General features: G+C 36.2%; 1 protein-coding gene across 5 annotated transcripts in view; it reads left to right on the top strand.

The window, feature by feature from the left end:
* EPB41L5 (erythrocyte membrane protein band 4.1 like 5) overlaps positions 1 to 24,816 on the top strand; it is a 181,006-nt gene that overhangs the window by 82,624 nt on the left and 73,566 nt on the right. For 4 of the 5 annotated variants that reach the window (XM_063712728.1, XM_024243166.3, XM_024243164.3 and 1 more), the window contains 2 exons: positions 4,659 to 4,701; positions 5,110 to 5,225. In XM_063712728.1, coding sequence (XP_063568798.1) covers positions 4,659 to 4,701; positions 5,110 to 5,225 — 159 coding nt within the window. Of the gene's footprint in view, positions 1 to 4,658; positions 4,702 to 5,109; positions 5,226 to 8,447; positions 12,868 to 24,816 lie in introns of those variants that run through there. The other variant, XM_024243168.3, reaches the window with a different exon arrangement.

Below are 24,816 nucleotides of genomic sequence, written 5' to 3'. Positions count from 1 at the left end.
CTTTTGTTTTCAAATTACCATTCTGAAGGTCTTGCTTCTGATGGCTCTATTAATTAAATTTAATTAATTAATTTTTTTTGAGACGGAGTCTTGCTCTATTGCTCAGGTTGGAGTGCGGTGGCGTGATCTTGGCTCACTGCAACCTCTGCCTCCCAGGTTCAAGTGATTCTCCTGCCTCAGCCTCCCAAGTAGCTGGGATTACAGGCATGCACCACCATGCCCACCTAATTTTTTGGATTTGTAGTAGAGACAGGGTTTCACCATGTTGGCCAGGCTGGTTTCGAACTCCTGACCTCAAGTGATCTGCCTGCCTTGGCCTCCCAAAGTGCTAGGATTACAGGTGTGAGCCACCACGCCCAGCCGGCTCCATTAATTTTAATATTACTTATTACAATGAGGCTATATCTGTAGTCTCATGTAATGCTTAATAATTGGTATGTATTAGAGTCTCCTAGAATGCCTGTTAAAGATAAGATTCAGACCATACCCACAAATCTAGTTTATTTTTGAATTTCTCTGTACTCTTATATGGCAGGTGTCTCACTAGACCTTTTTCAAAAGAAATTGAATATTCAGTTGATATTGAGTATCATCAGCCTCACCTTGAAATGCCCATTTTTTTTTCAATTTGAAAGCTGTTTAAAGCCAGTCCATGATTAGTGATTGACTATAATAGCACTCCGCTTTCTGAACAAGGACTCCCCTCAAGTTTCTTTAGCTGTCAATAGGCTGTTGAAAATAAATAAATAAATATAACAGGGAGGAACTGAAATTTCTGTGAAATTCTCTCCGTGAAATTTTTATTAGGTAAAAAAACAACACTTTGTGCCTTTTCTGTGCTGTATACTTTTATTTTTCTTGGATTTATTTATAAGCTATGTTTTTCAGAAAAGTAGAGTAATGGCTGGGAGCAGTGGCTCATGCCTGTAATCCTAACACTTTGGGAGGCCAAGGCAGGCAGATCACCTGAGGTCAGGAGTTTGAGACCAGCCAGGCCAACATTGCAAGACCCCATCTCTACTAAAAATACAAAAATTAGCTCGGCGTGGTGGCGTGTGCTTGTAATCCCAGCTGCTCTGGAGGCTGAGACAGGAGAATTGCTTTAACCCTGGAGTCGGAGGTTGCACTGAGCCGAGATTGCACCACTGCACTCTAGCCTGGGTGACAGAGTGAGACTCCATCTCAAATAAAAAAAAGAAAAAGAAAAATGGAGTAATGTTTGAGATTTTTCTTACCTTTGAAGCTATTTTGTTTATTTAATGGATTATGTCTTGCTTTCCTGAAAAGGAGGCTGGGATATGGAATATTAGAGCTTAAAGTAAAAAGTGAGTACCTGCTAAAGTTAGCAGAAATGTAAACAAAGTATTCAGCAATGGTACGTAGTTGAAAAATTAAGGCTTTTATTTGCAAAATAGGAGGTTTTTCTTTAAGATGTTCTGAAACACATTTGTGGTAAAATATGAATATATATAGTGCCTGTTTTGGAATTATGATTAATTTAACTTTAATGGCTAAATGTTAGTGTCTCTTCATTAGTGATGCTTTTGGCTCTGGAAAACATAGCAGAAATGGTATATTTAAGGAATGATTTTTTTTTTAGACTAAGCTTTTAGAAATGAGATGTGGGGGGGACCCAACTCTCCTGGAGGTTATTGAGCACTACCCATCGCAGTGCTTGAGAAAACCTGAGCTCAGACTGGCATGTTGTATGCCCTTTCACTCTTGCCTGTCCAGTTCTGTTTGTATGAACAGTTTTGCTCCATTGAACCATGGAAAACAGTACTGTTTGAAAAGACACAACTATTTGACCTGAAAAGTTTCTCAACCTTGTATTCTGCAGTTTTGTAAAATGCCCATTTGAATAACGGATTTTTTAATTGGCTGATGTCAGTCGTTTTTCTTGTACTGTTTTAGCTCTTAACTATTCTTGTGAGTCATGAATACTATGAAGTATTTTAAGAGGTGATGTTTTAAAGGATAGTTGACATTTCAATTACTAGTACTTCTTATACAGGCTTAATATGCAGTCTTGAAGACAGGAAAGAGGAAAAGAAAAAATGGTAGAGGAAATCAAATGAGTAGAAGGTATACTATGTAAAAGCAAAAAGGGTCAGTTATTGTATGTAGTCCTTTAAAAAGGGAAGCTTGAACTAGGTTAGTAATGAGAAATAATTCAGTAATTCCTTCATATTCATGGAAGTGAAAGAAGGTATATAATTATCAGAAAATAATGCTTTCTGTATTTCAAACAATTTAAAACGGGAAGCTATGATTCAATTAACATCACTTATAAGTATTTTGTTCTCATGTTATTCTTATTGATCACCTACTAAAGTTATTTCTAGTTAAAGGAAAAGCTTCAGAGAATAACCAAGGAACCATGGACTAGTAGGTCTAACTTCTGTACCAAGCAGGCTGGGTGAGATTTCATTAAGACTTAGGATCATGGGTATTCTAGGAAGAACAACATGGTTAGTAAAAAGAAATTGTGCCTGATGGGTATAGTCTTTAAAATTGCCATGGCAGTGGATCTGCACTAAATTGTTTGTTTTGTGTGTGTGTGTGTGTGTGTGTGTGTTTGTGTGTTTTGGAGGGGTGGGGTGGGGTTTTTTTTTGGTTGTTGTTGTTGTTGTTGTTTTTTGAGACAGGATCTTGCCCTGTCACCCAGGCTGCAATGCAGTGGCATGATCATAGCTCACTGTAGCCTCAACCTCCTGGGATCAAGCAGTCCTCCTGCCTCAGCCTCCAAAGTATCTGAGACTACTACAGGCACGCACCCTCACACGTAGCTATTTTTTAATTTTTTGTAGAGTTGGAGGTCTGGCTCTGTTGCCCAGGCTGGTCTCAAAGTCTTAGGCTCAGGTAGTCCTCCTGCCTCGGCTCGGCCCCTGAGAATGCTGGGATTACAGGCATGAGCCACCACGCCTCACCAATAGTATCTCTTTGAAAGGTATTTTGTTGTTGTTGTAATCACTGTTATTTGTATTTCGCTAATATTAACTCATTTAGTCGTTCTAACAGTCTCATGCAAATGAGTAACCCAAGGTGTACAGAATAGACCTAGTGACACAGCTTGGCTTTGAACCCAGACAGTGATAGTGCAAGTTATGGTGACTCAACTTGTAATTGATCTGTAGTTCTTAAAAAAATAGAATATAAAATATGTTCACTCTTCATTCCCCAGCTTTTTAGCAGGGCCTCTCTTCATTCTTAGGTTCTTAACTGGTTGGCTTTCATTATCAGGTAGTGGTTTTTTGCTCTCACCTTGTTAGAAGGGCTTCTGGATCCTCTATTCAGAGGTTGTGCTTGAGAGCTTTGCCTGTTTCCTCTTAGTAGAATGACATGTTGGCTGTTTATAAAATAATATTCTTGATTACTGCTATGGGAGGTCTTTGCCAACCTGATAATTGGTAGTGATTTGCTTTTAAATCTATTCGGGGTACCCGAAGTATTCTTTCCTTATCCTTGAAGATTAGTGGCTGAACAATAAAGGATTGATTGCATTTCATTTTCTGTCTCATTTTCCTGAAACACAGTGCTGTCATTAAATCTGTCAATTATTTTCTCACTTTCAAGGAATTTTTTTATATCTTTGAATTATTTTTTACATTAGTTGAGTTTCTTACTTCAGGGATACCATTTATCCTTGTTTTAGAATGTCTGACATTAGGAAACTTTTTTTCTCATTTTGTTGTGAGTTATAGTTCATCTTTGAGTTTTTATTTTATTGAATTTTTTTCTGCTGTTCTATAGTTTCTTTTTTTTTTTTTTGTATTAAGGTTGAGGGTTTTTTCAAGTGCTTTTTGTGGGGATGGCGGGGTGGGGATGGGTACAAACTAAACTGAATTTTTTTTTTTTTTTTTTTTTTGAGATGGAGTCTTGCTCTGTTGCCCAGGCTGGAGTGCAGTGGTGCGATCTCAGCTCACTGCAAGCTCCACCTCCTGGGTTCACGCCATTCTCCTGCCTCAGCCTCCCTAGTAGCTGGGACTACAGGTGCCTGCCACCACACCCGGCTAATGTTTTGTATTTTTAGTAGAGATGGGGTTTCACCGTGTTAGCCAGGATAGTCTCGTGGCCTTGTGATCTGCCCACCTCAGCCTCCCAAAGTGCTGGGATTACAGGCGTGAGCCACCGTGCCTGGCCTAAACTGAAAATTTTAGAACATATTTATAAGTCATTTGGAGAGGAAGGTGTACACACAGAAGTTTCAAACTTTCTAAACCTTTTATACTAAAGCCTTTTGAGTTATAAAATGCTGAGTCGTTGCCGACACTGGAAAATCTTGAGGGTAGGAACATACAAAAGAAGTGACAGATAAGTTTATGTGGAATTGTGTTGCTTTCTTTGTTAGGCCATCCTTGACAGCTGTTGTCCAATGAATAAACATTAGTTGTGAAGTATACCTCTAAGGCATGATTAAACTATAGTTATATGGAAACATCAAATGAGCGACTGTAGAAAAGCAAGTTATTTGCCTATAAGAACAAATGTTTTCAGGTATCTGACATTCTTATTTTAGGTACTAGCAGTAGTTTTATTCTTTATTTGAAACAAAACGTTAATATCTTTAAAATAAATATTTTATTAGTGTATGTGTTGTCTTACAAAATGAAGTCCTGAAATTTCGTTTTTAATTGATTTTTTTTTTCCCATTACAGTGTTCACAATAATGTTTCGACCCAAAGTAATGGCTCCCAACAGGTAAGACAACACTAAGCTTCTAAAACACTGGATCACCCGTTAATTATGGTAACAGTAGTAGTATTGATTGGATTTTCATAGTGGTGTATGTAACCCTGCACAAATTATGTGCCTTTTCTTTTCCTTTTCCCTTAAGTGGTTCAGTAATAACTTCCTGTTATTTTATTCTCTAAGATTTTGTAAAGGAAACAGGTGCTCTATAAAACATTTTATGTCTCTGTGAATCCAAGAACATAATTTAACTGACTACTAATATTTCATTCATTATCTCTAAGGTGTATATAAAATTCAAGCATTTGTATACATTTTAATTGTTGGCTTTGTAAATAGTACTCCATTTTAGTATTTGTTGGTGAAGAGATCTGTTATCGAGGCAAAATAGATAATTTTTATAATTTTTGTCCAAAGGCTTGGGGGATGAGATCTGCTCTGCTTGTGAGTCCTTCCATTTCCTCTGCTCCTGTGCCAGTGGAGATAGAGAATCTTCCACAGAATCCTGGAACAGACCAGCATGACGGGAAATGGTTTGTTAATTCCTTAAACTAAAATAAAATATCGCCTAGTTAATTGTATTTGGAATTCCAAGCCATAATCTTAAAGTACTTTAAATATGATTGAAAGCAAATTATTCATATTTGTGAGCTGGAAAGCATATTATTAAATAATCATATTGAGATGGGGAAAATAAGGATGTTGGTGATAAAGGGAGTGCAGTTGTCTAAATGAAGACCATCAGACAGCTGTCCTTACTTATTATTTATTTGAAACAAAACATTAATACATTTAAAATAAATCTGCCCTTATTAGCTTGATGTGGTAGTGGTGGATGATTCTCTGCTGAAAAAGACAGTAGAATATTTTCCCAGGTCCGTAAAGAAAGTATATCCACTACTTGTTACTCCACACAACATGATGCTACTTTGAATGTGTTTTTCTCATTAAAGACGAAGGGTAAAGTCAGAAGCAAAACATGATTAAAATCTGATAAAGCATGAGATACCCAAAGGAGACTGAGAGAGAATCTGATGACAGGAAAAAGATACTTTAATTATTTAGACTTCCAGGTTCTTTTTTTAGATTAATAGTAAATATACAAATATGGATACTTTGTGTCTTATTGGAGTTAATCACTTGAGTTTATCCTTTCCCAAATAAATATATGTGGCTTGGTGGGGGCTCCTTAGGGATTATTTGATTCAGTGGTCATGTTGGGTGTATCACCTGTTCAAGTTATTTGTCTGTTTGTGAAATGAATTTTGATAATTCATAGGATTTTTCTCTTTTTCTCTTGCTCTTAGTTTGTTTAGTACCTGAAATCTAATGCATTTCTGTGGTGATCTCAAGGTTTTGGTCAGCTTTCTGTGCAGCCAGTTCTTCCTTCATGGTGGTGGGTCAACAGTGGTTGGTGATTATTTTCAGTCTTTGCTATGTGATTATTTTTCACTGTTATTTTGGCTTAACTAACTGCAAGGTGCCTTGCTCTTGATATTTGGGCATATTTTTACTTCAGTTCCAAATAACTTGTGATAAGTTTATAAGATTGAGTTCCCTTCTCCCCCGGCCCCATTTTCTCCTTTTTATTTTCTTTCTACATGGGTGTGTGGTGGTGATACTTTGTGTATATTTGTGTGCATCTGGGGACACACTTAAAAGTGTAAAGAGCGAGGCTTATAAATGTCAAATTTATTTTTGAAAGTCATTTTTAGAAAGTTTCTTCAATTTCTTATGGAAAACACAGCTCCTGTAAGCAGTTATGTTTTATCTCATTGATGTTACCACCAAGTTCTGTTTGCAAGGAAAAATAGTACTGAGACTTCAGCTATAAAAGAAGTGTCTTTTATTTGTTTGCCTTTTACATTAATATGGAGTGAGAGTCTGATTAGTTGGCATACTATATTATGACACTGAATCTTTTTTAAATCTGTTTGATTTTATTTGTTAGGTACTACTTGGTTTCTTTGATGCATCCTTTAGAAAGAGCATTGAATTTATTAAATTTTAAGGAAAATGAAAAATTTGGAGCTGTGTGTTCTCCTTTCTTTATGTGGTTGTGCTGAGACCTCCTTTGCTGAAATAGAGTAAAGTAGTGCTCTTTATAACATAATAAGCCTCAGTGTAGGTCAACAAGGGCATGGAACTGAATATAGAGCTGGCATGTTTTGGAGATAATGGACTCTCCCGCCTTAATTTCACATATGTTCTGCATTTCATTCTTTTTTCTGCATGCTTTGATTCTTGTTAATGCTTTCAAAAGAATATAAAGCAGTCCTCCTTTAGAAAGTGATAAGTGGTTAAAATTTGGAAATGCTTCCTATGTTTGAACAATTGGGCAGAATAATGGACCATTCTATTTCTGGCAGATAACTTTGAACCAGTTTAATCTAAACCTACTCCCTGTTCAAGTCTTCAGCATTTTTTTGCTGGTATCTTTTAAATGACACCATTATTAGAGTGAATGATTTGGCGTATCAGTGGCTTAGAATAATCAAGTATTTAAAATTTCACGTTTTGAGAAACAATTCATGTATTGTAAACCCATAAATCATTTGTAAGCAACAACAGAAACAAAACTGAATGGTGTTTAGAAAATCTTGCATTGGTAGGGGAGAACATAAACCTAATTTAGTTTTCTAAATTTTTAGAGACCATAACTTGAGGGTTGTGATTTCCGTGAGCCAGGTCTGATGAACAAATTGTATTTCAGTTAAAAGAAAGATGATTTTGTTATAAAAAAGCCTTCCAATTTTGTTTTGAAAAATTATTTTAGTTAATTTATTTTCAGTTTCCCTAAGGGATAAAGGTGAAGATTAATGTTTTGGTTGAGTTAGAAAGATAACACTTACTGAAAATGTATTTTTGCACATATTTTATATTTGGGGCGGTATTTTCCTTTGTAGTTATTTTAAATATGTGCTGCCCTTTCTGCCATGTCACAAGACTTTGATTTGCTTTCTTTCTACTGGAGGACTCTGATCAATTCTAACCAAGAACTGTGTCTATGCATGTTTCACTCTTAGAATTCTATAGGTCTTTTCTATAGCACTGTGATAAAAGGTGCCTAATATGCTTACTAAACTACTTCTTGGAGAGGGTGTATCATCTCATCACATTATCTGTACCTGTTGAATTTCATTTTGAGGTCTTGTGAACTTTGATTATATAAGGAGCGATGATTCTCTATTGCTAATTGGGAACATTGATGTAAAATTACATGGCCTCTGAAGGTAGATTTTTTATTTTTAGTGCTGTTTCTGAATTTTGTTTCCTGGATTTCAGTTCTGTGAAATCCCATAATTTGAGGAAGAATTTTCAAAGTTTTCCTTTTCCATATATGCTTTTGTCCTTATGTAGAGTTCTTTTTTCAAATATTTGAAGCAAGTAGATTATGAATATTTTTTTCTTCTGATTACCCCTAACAACATTTCTGCTTTTAATATTAGTAACAACATCAGGGACAGATACAGAGTGTCTTGCTTTCTGAGAAATTTCTTCTTTAATTCACTTAACTGACTCAGATTACTTACATGTATTTCCATATTGGTATTTTTCATTACATGTAACTTTGTGGATTTCCCCCACTTTGTTATTCTTGAATGTTATCATTGCATGGAGTAGATGTTGGTAACTACTCATAGCAGCGGTGCATGCTAGTCACATTACCTTTCACCTTTACTATCTCTTACACATCCATTTTCTCCTATTCCTATTGACTAACTGTGCTCCCCTCCCACTCCCCAACCATCCAGGCTCTCTGCTGCCAGCGACTGCTGTCAACGTGGTGGAAACCAGTGGAACACAAGGGCCTTGCCCTCACCCCAGACCGCACATAGAAACTACACTGACTTTGTTTATGAGCACAATGTGAAGAATGCAGGAATCCGTCATGATGTTCATTTTCCTGGCCATACAGCCATGACTGAGATATGAGTGTTGAGCCTCTTAGGCATTGGGACTCTTTGTCATGCAAGTTGATGGTATACATTATCTGGTGTTTATAAAGGATTGATTGCATTAGGAGTATTTGGGAGAATTTACAGTGAGTCGCTAGTTGTTTAGTGCTGTTTGTAATTGAATTCTTCCATGAAAGGGGCAAGGAATCGAAGAAGCCATATACCATCAATGATAATGACAAATGTTTGTATTGAAAAGAGTGTGTATACCATTGTGATTTTGGAAGAGTTTTCAGATCTTAGTATGTTCACACATCACCAGACTGTATCTCAGGAGAAGGTTCATGTTTGTGAACAAGGTGCCCATTATTCCCCCGCCACATGCCATCCAAAGAGATCGAGGTTAAAAGAATCAGACACACTAAAAAGACAGTGGAAGCATGTCCAGGCATAATATATCAGCCTTTTGAGATATTTATTAAAAACTTGTTCTTACACACTATTTTAATATGTCTAAAGTGACACATGCCTTAATTTAAGTGCCTAAGATTTTAATTAATGTAATTTTTAATTACAAACACTTTTACTTTTTAATAAACACAAATATTTTAACTTACCAAAAGATTTAGAGATCACATAAATAATGTGGCTCATGTATAGAGAAATCTGAATGGTTAGTTTTGAATGGTTAACTGATTAACATTCAGTTAACATAACAGTTAACCAGTGGTTAACTGAATGGTTACATTACTACTGAATGGTTATATAAAATGAAAAACGTATTTACTTTGTCTTTTCATTTTACTGGCTTTTCTCTTTCATCTCATACACCTGACAGATTACCCAGGTTTACAACAGTCTCATAATCTGATCCTGTATAACCTTTAAAATAAAATTCTGAAGCCAAAACCATATGATTTTTAGATTGTATTACTATTTTTGATCCTTTTTGAACTTTAGAATTTCAGGCTCCTTGGTTTAATTAATAGAAGTGAATTAGCTGGAAAAAAGTCCATTTCTGATAGGAAAACATGTTAAGGGAAGCATTTCTTCTGTCTTTTTTTAGTTTTCTTTTATATTTTAGAAAAATTTTCAAACTTTTAAACTATATACATAGAAATTTATAGATATTTTATATTTCGAAGAGTTTATAATGCTTCAAGATAATGAAGCTTCATTATGAACAGCTTAACTCATTTAATGCATCCTGCTCACACAGACGTTGGTTTTATATCTCAAATCCTTCCTGCCAGACAAAGATTAAGGTTTCAGAGGGCTTAATACTGGACTATTGGTTTAATACTGAATGGTTGGTTGCAGTTTGTCCATAGAAGACCTAAATAAGCAGAACTGACTAATATTTAAAGAATGAAATTTGTAGGCAGGTTTCAATCTGAGTTCAGTATAATTATGTGTAAGAGGATGGCCACTCAAAAGTATTTAGCACATCCTCTAAATATAAATAGATCTGTATCTTAAATAGCCCAGCTCCCACCTCTATAAGCCCATCGTCGTTTAGCAAGCTTAAAAATGGCCACTAATGTATGGCCCTTATAGTTGTTTTAGACTTTACTTAAAATAGCTCAGATGATAATTGCTAAATATTGTCATGGCTGATTTTTTTTCTTAAAAGAGGAATTTGGATTATAATATTTTAAGCACAGAAGCTCTGGGTTGTGCCATTCAAGAAAAGATTTCATGGGTATGTATATCATTAAAAAAAGTACTGTTTCTATAATAAAAACCAAAGAGGCATAATGAAGTTGTAAGGTTTGACTTCACTCACTTTAAAATTATTCTTAATCTGCAGGACAGATGCTCATATAATGCCCCATATATATCTTAGCAGATTGTAATTGAAGAGTAAGATCTTCAGTTCATATTGAAAGTGGCCATTTCTATATTTATAATTTGAGTTAATCAGTACTGTTACATTTAAGGGAAGATTCACATCATGGTTTTTCTTTTGTTGAAAACCTTGTTGTAAAGAATTGATTTGTGAATTCCTGATGAGAGAAACTGGATTGAAGGGGTGTTAGGGATGGAGGCAGCAATAGGGATGAGGAAAGTAAAGGGCTAAGGCTGGATGGTAGTAAAATTAAACTTGTCTATTTTATAGAAGTTCCCATATGCTTCAGAATTTCATATCAGATATTGCAAATACTTGTTCTTTTTACTGATATTTGCAAGATGGATATATATGTTGTTTCCAGAGCTATCAGGTATTTACAAGTAGCTCAACCTAAATTAAATAAATTGTCACTAACCTACTTAACACTCTACATTTTATTATGCCTAAAGAGTCAGTGATTATAAATTCGGAATTAGAGAAGTAATAACCTCCAGAAGCACCTTACTGTGTCACCATCCTTTTGATCAAAGGGTGTCATCAGCACAGAACTTAAGTATTATGTCATTTAATTTACAGTGCTTTGGCTAATTTTATTTAACATAACTAATTTAACATCTTGAATTAGGTTGTTTATATTTTGACTTTTTACAGTCAAGGAAACTTGTAGAAACACAGCAAAGCTAGTGACATTCACACTTTCACGCATGAACATAAATGAGCTCATAAGATCATTGTTTCTTTTTGTTGCATTTCAAAGGCGTTTACCTATCTTGGAGTAAGACCTAACATTTCTGACCTTGATAGGATAATCATAGATAATATACTTTTAAATGAATTTACAGAGAAAAATAAGTTTTATTTGTCCTTCTATGTGTATAATATGTCTGTTTTGAAAAGCACCTAGTATACAAACACTAATATTGTAATACCAGTATAATTCAAGTCATCTTTTTTTTTTTTTGCAGGGGAGTTTATTTAAAGTGTTGGCCAAAAAATGTTATTTATAACACTTGGTTGGATCTTTTTTTAAAAATTTCTTTTTGTTGTTGTTCATTGTTCAAAAGGTACATCGCCAGGTTGGATCTTTTTATTCACCAGCGTAAACTGAACAAGTTTGAAGGTGGTTGTCCCCTATTAGTGCATCATGTCCCAGTGGTGGGAGCTACAGTTGTTTGAGTCGTGGTACTGTCTTTGGTCAGGGCACACTCTTCATTTCTAAACCATAGTTCATTGCTTTGAGAGGCTGTTATTTTAGTGTTAGTCTTTGAATATTGGTTTGAAAATATTACAGTTACTATTTTTTATGGTTGGTATTAGGACTTATGGATTTGCTAAAACAAAATCATCTTGTCTCAATAACATTTTATCTCTTTCCCACCACATTCTTCCTTCCTGAATTTTAATATGTGTTATACCACATCATCAGTTATATCTTGCTTTCCAGGATTGTTGTGAATGCTTGTATGTGAGATGCTTTTACATAAGGGCTAGGATTTGGAGATAATTCTGTGGTGGGGAAACAACTTTGTCTCCTTCCTTCTCCATGCCGGCCTCTTCCCCTACCCCCATGTATAAAATGTGATTTGTCAGATCCTTTCCAGATATTATGAGTCATGTGGATTTAGATACGGTAGTCTTCCTCTACCCCCCTTTTGCAGAACATAAAATTTTCTCATCCTCTGTTCGTAAAATTTTTTACTTTAGTCACATGAAAACATTGTGAGAATGGAATCTTGTTCCATTAACGTTAACCTTGGTGGGGTAGAAATTAGGACATGAAGCATGTCACTTTCAGTGTAAAATATGTCAAGGAACCTCATTTCTTTCATCAATTCTCAACAATTGCTAATGTAGTAATGCACTTCAGTTGCTTTGAGCACTTTGGGCTGGTGAGAAGGGAAATACCTAGTGTCTTTGTTCAACAATGAAGAGAAGAGAAAATTTTAAAAGAAATTGGTGAAAGGAAAATAACTTTGGCTTTTTTATTGTTATTTTTATACTGAAGTAGAAAAACAATTGTTCCTGTTCTTCCTGAAGGAATTGTTCTCACAATTTTATTATTATTAGATAATTACCTAAGCTTCTGTGTTACAAGCTGTGGCCTCAGTTCTAGGTGGTGGTGCTTGAGTGAACATTTTACATTTTGTTCCTGACAGCTGGCCAGCATTGTGTTTATATTGGCATGGAAAAGAGATATCTGATTCAGAGAACAATGTTTTCCAAGGGTTGTAACTGAAGACTTCCTTAATGGTGTAATAATGTACCTCCTCATAAAAACAGGTTTGACAGCTGTAGCTCATTTTTTGTTGTTGAAGGAAGTTTCATTTGTTTTGTTTTTAACTACTTTTAATAAAGAATTGAGATCCAGTATATGATTAAGATTTGTAAGAAATTGCAGATTCCTTAATAAAACTCACATCTACAGATTTGACTAATCATTGATAATAATAAATGCAAAATATTTTAACTTATTAGGGGTAGAGTTAAAAAATGAAAAATAAGAGGTTATGATAATAGGAAGATGATTGCTGGCTTGATTTACCTTGTGGAACTAGTTAGAGGAGTATTCAGATAAATTGTGGAAAACATTAGAGGATGCACAATACCATTGGAATTTATACCCATTAACAGAGAAGAGTTTCTTATTACAAAACTGTATTTGTAGCTCCGCCAATAGCTTCAGGAATTATTTAATTATAAACTCTGTAGAAGTTTGGAGATAAGACCTGTGTTTAATAACTCGCATTAAATCTTTTTGGGGACATCATCAGCAAAACTCTTGGATAATTAGAAAGACCTGGGAAGATTCGGTTCTCTGGAATATCGAGGTTATCACTTTGAAATTTCACAATCATGTTGGAGTAATAACATTAAAATATTTGAGTAGTAAAGGCATTGAATATCAGTCTGAGTCATCCACATTTGGTAAGGAGGCCTGGGGCATTTGTTGCAGTGAAAGATTTCAGGAGTCTTGTATTGATATCTCTTTTTTTGATTCATCTCATTTGTTGAACACCTACCAGAGTACCTCATTGGGTCTTCTTTATACACAGCCACTTATAATTATGCCTTTCCACATACCCCTGAATTTCTTGACCCTCTTCCTGTTGTATGCGTCTGGTTAAATCCAACTCTGTATACTCTGCATATAGATGGTGAATGTGAAATACACAGAAAATTTTTGAATGGTCTTGAAATTTTGACCACTAAGCTCAAGTGAGCCTTCAATGCTCCCTGATACCATATTACATTTCCTTAATCTATTTGTTCTCCTACAATGCTGGGCTGACTTTCTCCTCTTACAAACCACTTCCTCCCTTCCTACTCTTTGTTCTCAGCTGATGACCTTGCTTCCTACTTTATTGAGAACATAAGCAATCAGAAGAGGTCTTCTCTATACTCCTACCATTTTATCAGGGAACTTACCTGCATTTGGGAATTTGTTCCTTGCTTTCCCTGCTGTTACTCTAGGTGAACCATCCATACTCTAAGGCCCAGGTCCTCACTAGTCATTTAGATCCTTACCTCAAGTTACTCAAGACCATCATTTGAGCAATCCTCCCTTTTGTTCTACTGCATCAGTTTTCCCTTTCTACTGAAGTATTCTCATCAGAACAAAAACTTCCTAAGATAGCTCACATCATTTAAAAAAGAACTATCCCTTGAATCTACCTCTTTTGGCAATTCCTCCATTTTTTTGTTTCACTGGTAGCAAAACTTTGTAAGAATTGTCTATAGTTGTTATCTCTTCTTTCTCTTAATCTCTTGAACCCATTCTAATCAAACATTGTCCCTGACACAAAGGACTGGGTATGATTGTGCAGATTGCATACTGTACAAGAGTGCCACATTTAGCAGAATGATGTTCACATAATTTATGACAGTAATTTTCCAGCAGATGGCACTAAGTGTCTTGTTCCAAAAAATTAGTGTATTTGACAATTTTGCAAGAGATGGAAGTGTCTTTTAAGAGGAGCATTGTTTTAATCCATATAAAGGCTCTGCCTTGAGCTAATAGTGTTATGCTGCTACTTCACCAAAATAGCTTTATTAGATCACAAATGACCTCCATATTTCTAATCCCACAGTCCATCTTTTAGTCAGCTCAATTAGCATTCAGAACAGTCGCTCACTTCTTCACGAAATTGTCATCACCTGGCTTAGAGATGCCACTATTTTTTATTGTCTTCTAACCTCCCTTCTAACACGCCATTGTCTTCTAACAAGCCATTGTTTTTAATCCCCTTTGCTAATGCCTACTTATCTCTCCAACCCCTAAACTCTGTTTAAGGAACTTTACTGTAACAATTCATTCCCTTTGTAATATCATCCAACATTATGGTTTTAAATGCTGTCTATACACACTGGCAATTTCTCAGTTTATATCATCACCCTGGACTTTTAAATTTCCACACTTACATATCCAACTGCCTATCTGACATCTCTACTTAGGCATCTAATATAGGCATCTTATTTTAAAAATTCTTTATTTTGAGGTAATGTTCGGCTTACAGAACAGTTTCAGGGATAGTACAGAAATTCCCGCACCCTCTTGCCCTGCCTTCCCTTAATTTTTTTTTTTTTTTTTTTTTTTTGAGACCAAGTCTCACTCTGTTGCCGAGGCTGGAGTGCAATGACGCAATCTCTGCTTACTGCAGCCTCCGCCTCCTGGGTTTCAGCAATTCTCCAGCTTCAGCTTCCCGAGTAGCTGGGACTACAGGAGTGTGCCACCATGTCCAGCTAATTTTTGTATTTTTTAGTAGAAACGGGGCTTCACCATGTTGGCCAGGCTGGTCTCGAACTCCTGACCTCAAGTGATCCTGATCCGCCCGCCTTGGCCTCCCAAAGTGCTGGTTACAGGTGTGAGCCACCGCTCCCGGCCCCCTGTTGTTAACATTCCACATACATTCCATAACTTGTACCAATGTTAATTTCTTAGATTTTGTTTGTTTCTTAGTTTTGACAAAACATTGTCAAAACCTAAGAAGAAACAAACAAACAAAACCTAAGAAATTAACATTGGTACAATACCACAAACTAAACTGGACCTTACTCAGGTTTCACTAGTCTTTCCACAAATTTTCCAGGATCTGACCCGAGATCCCATGTTACATTTAGTCCCCTTCAGCCTGTGACAGCCATTCCATGTTTTTCATGGTTGGCCAGATGTCTTGTAGAATGTTCCTTGATTTGGGTTTGTGTGGTATTTTCACATGATTGGTTTGAGGCCACGGATTTGGGAGAAAATACTGCAGAGGTGATATTGGGCATCCCGAATTTAATATGTTCAAAATTGGACCACATATATCTTCTGACCCCTGCAGTTTTTTCCATCTTTGTGCTTTTTGTAGCTTTGTAAGTGGCATTTCTCTTTTTCGTGTTGCTAAGCGTGTCTTGGGCTCTACTCTAGACCTACTGAATCAGAAACACTGGAAGTGAGGTCCAGCAATCTGTTTCACATGCCCTCCTGGAGATTCTAATGCATACTGAAGTTTGAGAAGCACTGACTTAGACCAGAGCACCTTATAGTCATCTTGACTCCTCTTTGTCTCATACTCCAGATGTCTTTCAGAATCAGTAAATTCTGTCAGTTCTGTCTTCATAATGTATCCAGGTCTACTGCTTGTTACCATCTTTACTGCACCCATCCTGTTTCTGTTTGTTGTCAGCCCTGCCCTCTTACCTGGCCTCTTAGCCATTGCCCTTGCTCCTCTACTGTCTGGTACTCCTTTCAGCAGCTATAGTGATAACAGCAGATCATGTCATTTCTCTGCTTATATCTGCCAGTGTCCTTGTCTCAGAGTAAAACCTCAGCTCCTCACGTTGATAGAAACATGCTTTTTCCTCCCTTTATCTTCTACCAATCCTGACCTTGCTTACATCCAAAGACTCATCTTCTTATACTTGCTCAAACATACCAAGCATGTTCTCTCAGGATGTTTGTACTTTTACTGCTTCCTGAGTATTCCTCCCTTCAATCTCTTATGGTTCATTCCGGCACCATCAGGTTTCTTATTGGAGAAGCCTTTCCTGACCACTCTGAAATAATCATGTTCCCCACCCCCTGCCCAGTCTTCTTTTTATTTCCTGTCTGCCTTACCCTGCTTTATTTTTTCTCACTCCTTTCATCTTAGTATGTGTTTGTTTGTCCTCTCTATACAGACAGTCCCTTATGATGATTCTTAGGATTTTTCAACTTTATGATGGGTTTATCAGAGTATTAAGTGCATTTTTGACTTACGATGGGTTTCTCAGGACATAACCCTATTGGGTAAGTCAGAGTATCTGTGTTTTTCAACAGAATGTACGCTCTGTTAAGGGAGAGCATTTATTTTGTTTTCTTCTGTATCCTCAGACACTCCATATATATTATTTGATTGAATGAATACCAAGCATGTCTTGGCACAGCTGGTGATGCAGAAATACTCAAAATACTGTTCTTGGCTTCAAGAAATTTATACTCAAACTGTGGAGATAAACAGTTTTACAAATAACTGATGAAGTGCTAAATCCAGCAAGCAAGAAGAATAGAAGTGGTTGAAGTTAAGAAGCCTTCTTGGCATTTGCATCAGGTTTCCAGTGAAACAGAATGAGGAGTTTTGAATGGATAAATCATTACAGGCCCAGGGACCTATAGGAAAAGAAAATTCTAAAGTAGCTAAGTGCAAGATGTAGTCCAGGAATGATGAATCAGGTTTGAGTAAAGAGTATAGAATTTATGGGAAGTTACAGTGATGATAATAGCTAATACTTGAGTGCTTCTGTGCCAGACATTGTTCTGGAGGTACAGCAGTAAGTATTCACTCTAGCAAAGCATCCTCATTTAATCCTTTTGAGGATCTATAAGGCATTCAGGCTAGTGAAGAAATGAAGGCACAGAACAATGAGACTGGGCTTCAAACTCAGACAGCTTAGTCCTAGAACCCAGCCTTGGCTACTGTACTGCCTCCGTAACTCTGTAAAGGTTGTTGGGGTCCAGATTGTAGAGAGTAAAAAGGAATGTAATAATTCTATTTTAGGAGGCAGTGTGAAGAATGAATTCCAATTGGTGGAAGACTGGATTGTATTATAAAAATATGCGGCCTCCATTCTATGTAATTGTTAAAGAATCAGGTCAGTTTTCATGTACTGTTACTAGAGGATATCAGTGACACTGTTGAGTTTAAAACTTAAGTTGTTAAGTGTCTGAGGTTTGTTCCTGTTTTTGTGAAAGCAACCAAATCATGTATATATTAGTAAGTGCACACACAAACACAAGAAGCTAACTAGATAAATAGACTTTCAGAGAATGTGGGTGAGGGTAACATTGCTTTTCTAATCTATCATTCACAACTTTAACAATAAATTACTCCAAAGTATGGAAGGAGACAAGAAAAACTGCTTCAGTTTACACAGGTAAGTGTCCATGAAAAGTAAGGAAATAGGTAGAAGAAAGAATGTCTTCACATATTTCTTTATACATTCTTGAGAGATGGATATGAACTAAGACATTACCAAAGCCACAGATGAATAATATTATGTGTAACTACATTTAAAAAAATTTAAGTGTATAATTCAGTGGGTTTAGTTTATTCACAAAGGTGTACAACCATCACCACTATTTAATTCCATAACATTTTTATCCCCAAAAGAAACCTCTTTCCTATTAGCAGTTACTATCAATTATTCCTTCCTACTATCTCCTGGCAAACACTAATTTACTTTGTGTTTCTATAGATTTGCCCATTCTGGAAATTTCCTAAAAGTAGAATCATACAATGGGTGTTCTTTTGTGTCTGACTTTCACTTAGTATGTTTTCAGGGTCATCTGTTTTAGCATGTATCAGTACTTGATTCCTTTTAATGGCTTAATAATATTCCCTTCTATGATGCCCAGTGTTTTATTTATCCATTGTCAGTTGATAGATATTTGAATTTCTGCTTTTTGTGAATAATGCTATGAACATTCAGGTGTAGGTTTTGTATGAACATGTGTTCTCAATTGTCATGGTTATATCCATAGGAGTGAAATTATTGGGTCATATAGTAACTCTATTTTTAACATGTTGAGGAACTGCCAAATTGTTTTTCAGAGTGGCCACACCACGTGGGTTCCAGTTTTTCCACATCTTCACCAACACTTACTATTACCTGTCTTTTTTATTATGGGCATCCTAGTTGTGAAGTAGTGTATTGTGGAGCTGGATAATGTTGGTATATTTTGATCTGCTTATTGACTTTTTGCTTATCTTCTTCAGAGAAGTATCTACAGACAGTTTCCAACTTAATGGCTTAAGAGTTTCCGACTTATGATGGTGTGAAACTGTTGTAATTTTGACATAATGTTGAAATTTGAATTTTGATCTTTTCCTGGGCTGTAATATGTGGTACATAAGATATTGAACACTTTGTTTAAAAATAGGCTTTGTGTTAGATGATTTGGTCAAACTGCAGGCTAATGTTAAGTGTTCTGAGCACAGTTAATGTAGGCTTGGGTAAGCTATAATGCTCTGTAGGTTTGCTGTATTAAGTGCATTTTCAATTTACATTATCAGGATGTAACCCCATCATCAGTTGAAGAGCACCTGCATTTCATTCTTTGCCCATTTAAAAAATTTGGTTATTTGTCCTTTTATTATTGAATTGTGAGAGTTCTTTATATATTTAAGATGTAAGTCCATTAGCAGATATATACTTTTGAAAATTTTTTTATTCTGTGCAGTATGGTCTGTTTTGGAGAATGTTCCGTTTGTACTTGAGATGAATGTATATTCTGTCAGTGGAGCATTCTGTATATGCCTGTTCAGTCTTTGGTTTATAATACTGTTCATCTTCTGTTTATTTATTGATCAGAAGATAAACTTATCTAGTTTTTCTGCTCATAAAGTGAAAGAACTATTGTTGTCTATCTCTAAACTTCTGATTTAGCTTTATGTATTTGGGGACTCTGGTTTTAGTTACATGTATGTTTATAATTGTAATATTTTCTTGATGATTTTCCTTTTGTCATTGTAAAATGTCCTTCTTTGTCTTTAGCAACAATTTTTATCTTATAGTTTCTTTTGCTTGATGTTAGTATAGCCACTTCATCCCTTTTTTCGTTAGTGTTTGGATGGTGTATTTTTTCCTTTTTATTTCAGTCTTTTTGTGTGTTAGAATCTGAAGTGTATCCCTTGTAGACAGCATACAGTTGGATCATGTTTTTTAATTCATTTTGCCAATCTCTGTCTTTTAATTGGACAGTTTAACATTTACATTCAGTGTACTTACTGATAAGGAAGGACTTATGCCGTTTCATTTGTTTCTCTGTGTCATGTCTTTTTTTGTTTCTCACTTCTTCCATTACTGCCTTTTGTGTTAAGTAGATATGTTCTGGTGTACCATTTCAGTTCTTTTTTCTTCTCTTACTATTTTATTTATTTGTTTTTTGAGACGGAGTCTCACTCTGTCACCCAGCCTGGAGTGCAGTGGCACCATCTTGGCTCATTGCAACCTCCACCTCCTGCCTCAGCCTCCTGAGTAGCTGGGATTACAGGTGTCCACCACCATGCCTGGCTAATTTTTATTTTTTTATTTTTAGTAGAGACGGGGTTTCACCACGTTGGTCAGGCTGGTCTCGAACTCCTGACCTTGTGATCCGCCCGCCTAGACCTCCCAAAGTGCTGGAATTACAGACATGAGCCACCGCGCCTGGCCCTCTCTAACTATTTTAAAACATTGTTTTCTTAATGGTTACCCTGGGGATTACAATTAACATTTTATGTTATGTTGTGATCTGATGTTATGTGATATGTTATGTTATGTTATGTTATGTTGTGTTATGTTATTTTTCGAGACAAGAGTCTTGCACTGTTACCCAGGCTGGAGTGCAGTGGCACGATCTCAGCTCACTGCAACCTCTGCCTCCCAGGTTCAGGTGATTCTCATACCTCATCCTCCTAAGTAGCTGGGATTGTAGGAATGCACCACCACACTCAGCTAATTTTTTGTATTTTTAGTAGAGACAGGGTTTTGCCATGTTGGTCATGCTGGTCTTGAACTTCTGGCCTCAAGTGACCTGCCCGCCTCAGCCTCCCAAAGTGCTGGGATTACAGGTATGAGCCATACTGCCCAGCCTACAATTAACATTTTCATTTAAAACAATCTAGTTTGGATTAATTGGACATTAAATACCAATTTAATGTCAGTAGTACATGTAAACTTTGCTTCTGTAGAGCTTTGTCTCCCACTTTGTGCTGTTTTTCTCATACAGAATATGTCTCTGTGCATTGTATGCCCATCAACATAGATTTAAAATTTAGAAAAAACATTTTTCCAGTATTCTCATAATTTCCTCCAGCTTTCACAATGATTCTGCAGTGCGCTTTCCTTTTCCTATATGATTGAAGGAGGTAATTGAGTCTTATGCACCAATCTGGTTCTTACCCTCAAATTTAGGAAGATTAGGAAAAGCCTTATACTGGAAACTTAAACATGAAAATAATGTTTCTTGCCAAAAGAAGGAAAATTTTCTTAAAAGTAATGATGAATGGTGTTTTGTTTTTTGAGATAGGGTCTTGCTCTCTCTTCCAGTCTGGAGTGCAGTGGTTTGATCATGGCTCACTACAGCCTCAATCTCCTAGGCTCAAGTAATCTCACTTCAGCCTCCCAAGTAGCTAGGACTATAGGCACATGCTACCACACCTGGCTAATTTTTTTATTTTTTTTTATTTTTTGTAGAGATACAGTCTCCTGTGTTGCTCAGGCTAGTCTTGAACTCCTGAGCTCAAGTGATCCTCCCACCTCAGCCTCCCAAAGTGTTGGGATTATAGGCATGAGCCGCTACATCTACCTAAATGTAGTAAGTCTTTATGCTACTATGGAAAAAAAGAATGAATGTCAAAATAGACTAGTGTATTTGTGAAAACAGTACCAACTAGGAATTTGCATAATATAAAAATCCAAAAGGATTTTTCCCTTTAAAGCTTCTACTAGAAAATAATAAAAACATCTTGGATGTTACCCTTGAAAGTATTTTTCATTTGCCCTTTATTTTAAAAATTTATTGTGAAATAAATATATAGAGAAAAGTCTATAAAACATAGTTCCAGTTTGAGTATCTTTCTTCGGGTTAAGAAATAGAAATTACCACTTCTTTAGAAGTTCTTCTGTTCTCTTAATCCAAATTTATGCCAACACTGTAACTCCCAAGTGAATTCCCAGGGTTCATTGCCTTCCCTAATTCCTTATTCCTATCTCCCTTCTTCCCTGCGAGAAACCTGGCTTCTATTTGGATAATATGTGCTACACAGTTTCAGAATTGCTATACCCATGCCACTGTCAACAACAAATCTAAGTGACGTTTAGTATTTCTTCATGGTTCTCCTTTTTAGACAGAGTATATAATTGAAGTATTGCATTTAAATTTACTTGGATTAGTTCCCTTTCCCCCTCAGTGTGATTACGGTATTTATTTGGTCATAGATGAATTTTAATTTTTCTAGATATTGCCTGACTCTCCTTCATTGAGGATTCTACATTCGACCAGCAGAGTATGAGAGTGCTCATACCTCTCATAGCCTCACCAACAAAGGATCAAGAAAGACTGAGATTTTTGCCAATCTGAAAAACAATATATGGTATCTAAGTGTGTTTTTTTTTTTCCTTAGAGCTTTATCGAGGTACACTTGATGCAATAAAGTGCATCTTTAAAGTGTTTTGAGTTTGGACACACACCCGTGAAACCAACACCATAATCAAGATTCATGATGAATATGTTCCATGTAGTTTTCATTTAAATCCCTCTCAGTAGCATATTTGTATATTTAAGAGCCATTTGCATTTTTTTCCGTAAATTGCTTGTTCCCCTCTCCCTGCTCGCTCCCCATTTTTAAACAGGGCCATCGGCCTTTTTCTTCTCTACTTTTAAGAAGCTTTTTTTATGGACAATTGGGATATTAACTCTCTATTTAAGCTGCAAAAATATATTTTCAGTTTTTCACTTTTTACTTTGCTTTTAGTATTTTTGCTATGAAAAAGTTTTAAAAGTTTTTATATAAGCAGATTGATCCATTTTTTTCTTTAATAGTTTCTGGAATTTAATAGAGTTTTCCTCACTGCTACATTTTAGAGGAATTCAGCTATCCTTGCCTCCAGCACTGTATGGGTTAATTTTCTTACATTTGAATCTCAGATCCATTTTGAAACTTGGTTTAAGATAGGAGTAATGAAATCTAATTTTGTTATTTTCCAGATGGCTTTCCAATTATGTCAACCCCACTTTTCAAGAAATTCATCATGGTGCTGAGGCAACTGTATGTCCACATAGAAAAGAATAAAATTGTACCCCCGTCTCAGATCTAAATTTATTTATTTATTTATTTATTTTTTCTTTAACTTTTATTTTAAGCTCAGGGGTACATGTGCAGGATGTGCAGGTTTGTTTATATAGGAAAATGTGTGCCATGGCGTTTTGCTGCACAGATCATACCATCACCTGGGTATTAAGCCAGCATCCATTAGCTATTCTTCCTGATGCTTTCCCTCCCCCTCACCCCCGACAGGCCCCAGTGTGTGTTGTTCCCCCTCCCTTGTGTCCGTGTGTTTGCATCATTCAGCTCCCACTTATAAGTGAGAACATGTTTGGTTTTCTGTTTCTACATTAGTTTAATGGCTTCCAGTTCTATCCATGTCCCTGCAAAGGACATGATCTCATTCCTTTTTATGACTGCGTAGTATTCCATGGTGTAAATGTGCAACATTTTCTCTATCCAGTCTGTCATTTATGGGCATTTAGATTGATTCCATGTCTTAGGTGCATAGTGCTGTGATGGACATATGCGTGCATGTATTTCTACAATGGAAAGATATTCTTTTGGGTATATGCCCAGTAATGGGATCGGTGGGTCAAATGGTATTTCTGCCTCTAGGTCTTTGAGGAATTGCCACACTGTCTTCCACAGTGGTTGAACTAATTTACATTCCCACCAACAGTGTAAAACATTCCTTTTTCTCCACAACCTCACCAGCATCTGTTGTTTTTTGACTTTTTAATAATAGCCTTTCTTCATGGTGTGAGATGGTATCTCATTGTGGTTTTGATTTGCATTTCTCTAATGATCAGTGATGTTGAGATTTTTTTTTATGTTTGTTGGCCGCATGTATGTCTTTTGAAAAGTGTCTGTTCATGTCCTTTGCCCACTTTTTAATGTGTTTTTTTTCTTGTAAATTTGTTTAAGTTCCTTGTAGCCTCTGGATATTATCTTTGTCAGATGGATAGATTGCAAAAATCTTCTCCCATTCTGTAAGTTGTCTGTTCATTCTGCTGACAGTTTTTTTTTGTTTGTTTTTGTTTTTTGTTTTTGCTGTACAGAAGCTCTTTAGTTTAATTAGATCCCATTTGTCAATTTTTGCTTTTGTTGCAGTTGCTTTTGGCATTTTCGTCATGAAATCTTTGCCCATGCCTCTGTCCTGAATGGTATTGCCTAGATTTTCTTCTAGGGTTTTTATAGTTTTGGGTTTTACATTTGAGTCTTTAATCCATCTTGAGTTAATTTTTATATATGGTATAAGGAAGGGGTCCAGTTTCAGTTTTCTGCCTATAGCTAGCCAGTTATCCCAGCACTATTTATGAAATATGGAGTCCTTTCTCCATTTCTTTCTTTTTTTTTTAACACATGCTGAAGATTTATTTAGTTAAGAGAGAATCAGCAAGACGGTGTAACCCATCCAAAGGAGAATTTAAAAACGTACATAAATGTAGGCGATCAGAAAAACCTGTGATGAATTTACAGAGATGAAAACAAGTCAACATCCACAATAGCATAATCAAATACATGTCTGTTTGAGACAATTAATTTGCATTTCTGTGGGCAAAAGCACTTGCATGATTTTCAGCTCAATATAATTTACATAATAAATTATATTAAGCTCAAAGACAATAAAAAGCTAAGAAAACTCAGTAGAGTACGCTAGATGAGTAAGCATTTTTAATTTTAAAATCTTTCATAATTTTTCCTCTAAGATTCCATCTACATGACTATTTGACCAGTTTAGAATACAAATAAATATGCTCCACTGTATTTATTATAACCTCTCATCTTGGATTTTTGAGGAAAAGAAAAACTTCAGTTGTCTGAGATGGATATGATAAAAATATGTGACAGGGTGCTGGGCCCAGTGGCTCACACCTGTAATCCCAGCACTTTGGGAGGCTGAGGTGGGTAGATCACCTAAGGTCAGCAGTTCGAGACCAGCCTGGCCAACATGGTGAAACCCTGTCTCTACTGAAAATATAAATAAAACTAGCCAGGCGTGGTGGCACATGGCTGTAGTCCCGGCTACATGGGAGGCTGAGACAGGAGAATCGCTTGAACTCAGGAGGCAGAGGTTGCAGTGAGCTCAGATTGCGCCACT

The sequence above is a fragment of the Pongo abelii genome, chromosome 11, assembly GCF_028885655.2.
Source record: "Pongo abelii isolate AG06213 chromosome 11, NHGRI_mPonAbe1-v2.0_pri, whole genome shotgun sequence".
Lineage (NCBI taxonomy): Eukaryota > Metazoa > Chordata > Mammalia > Primates > Hominidae > Pongo > Pongo abelii.
This window is presented reverse-complemented; position numbering and strand designations above follow the sequence as displayed.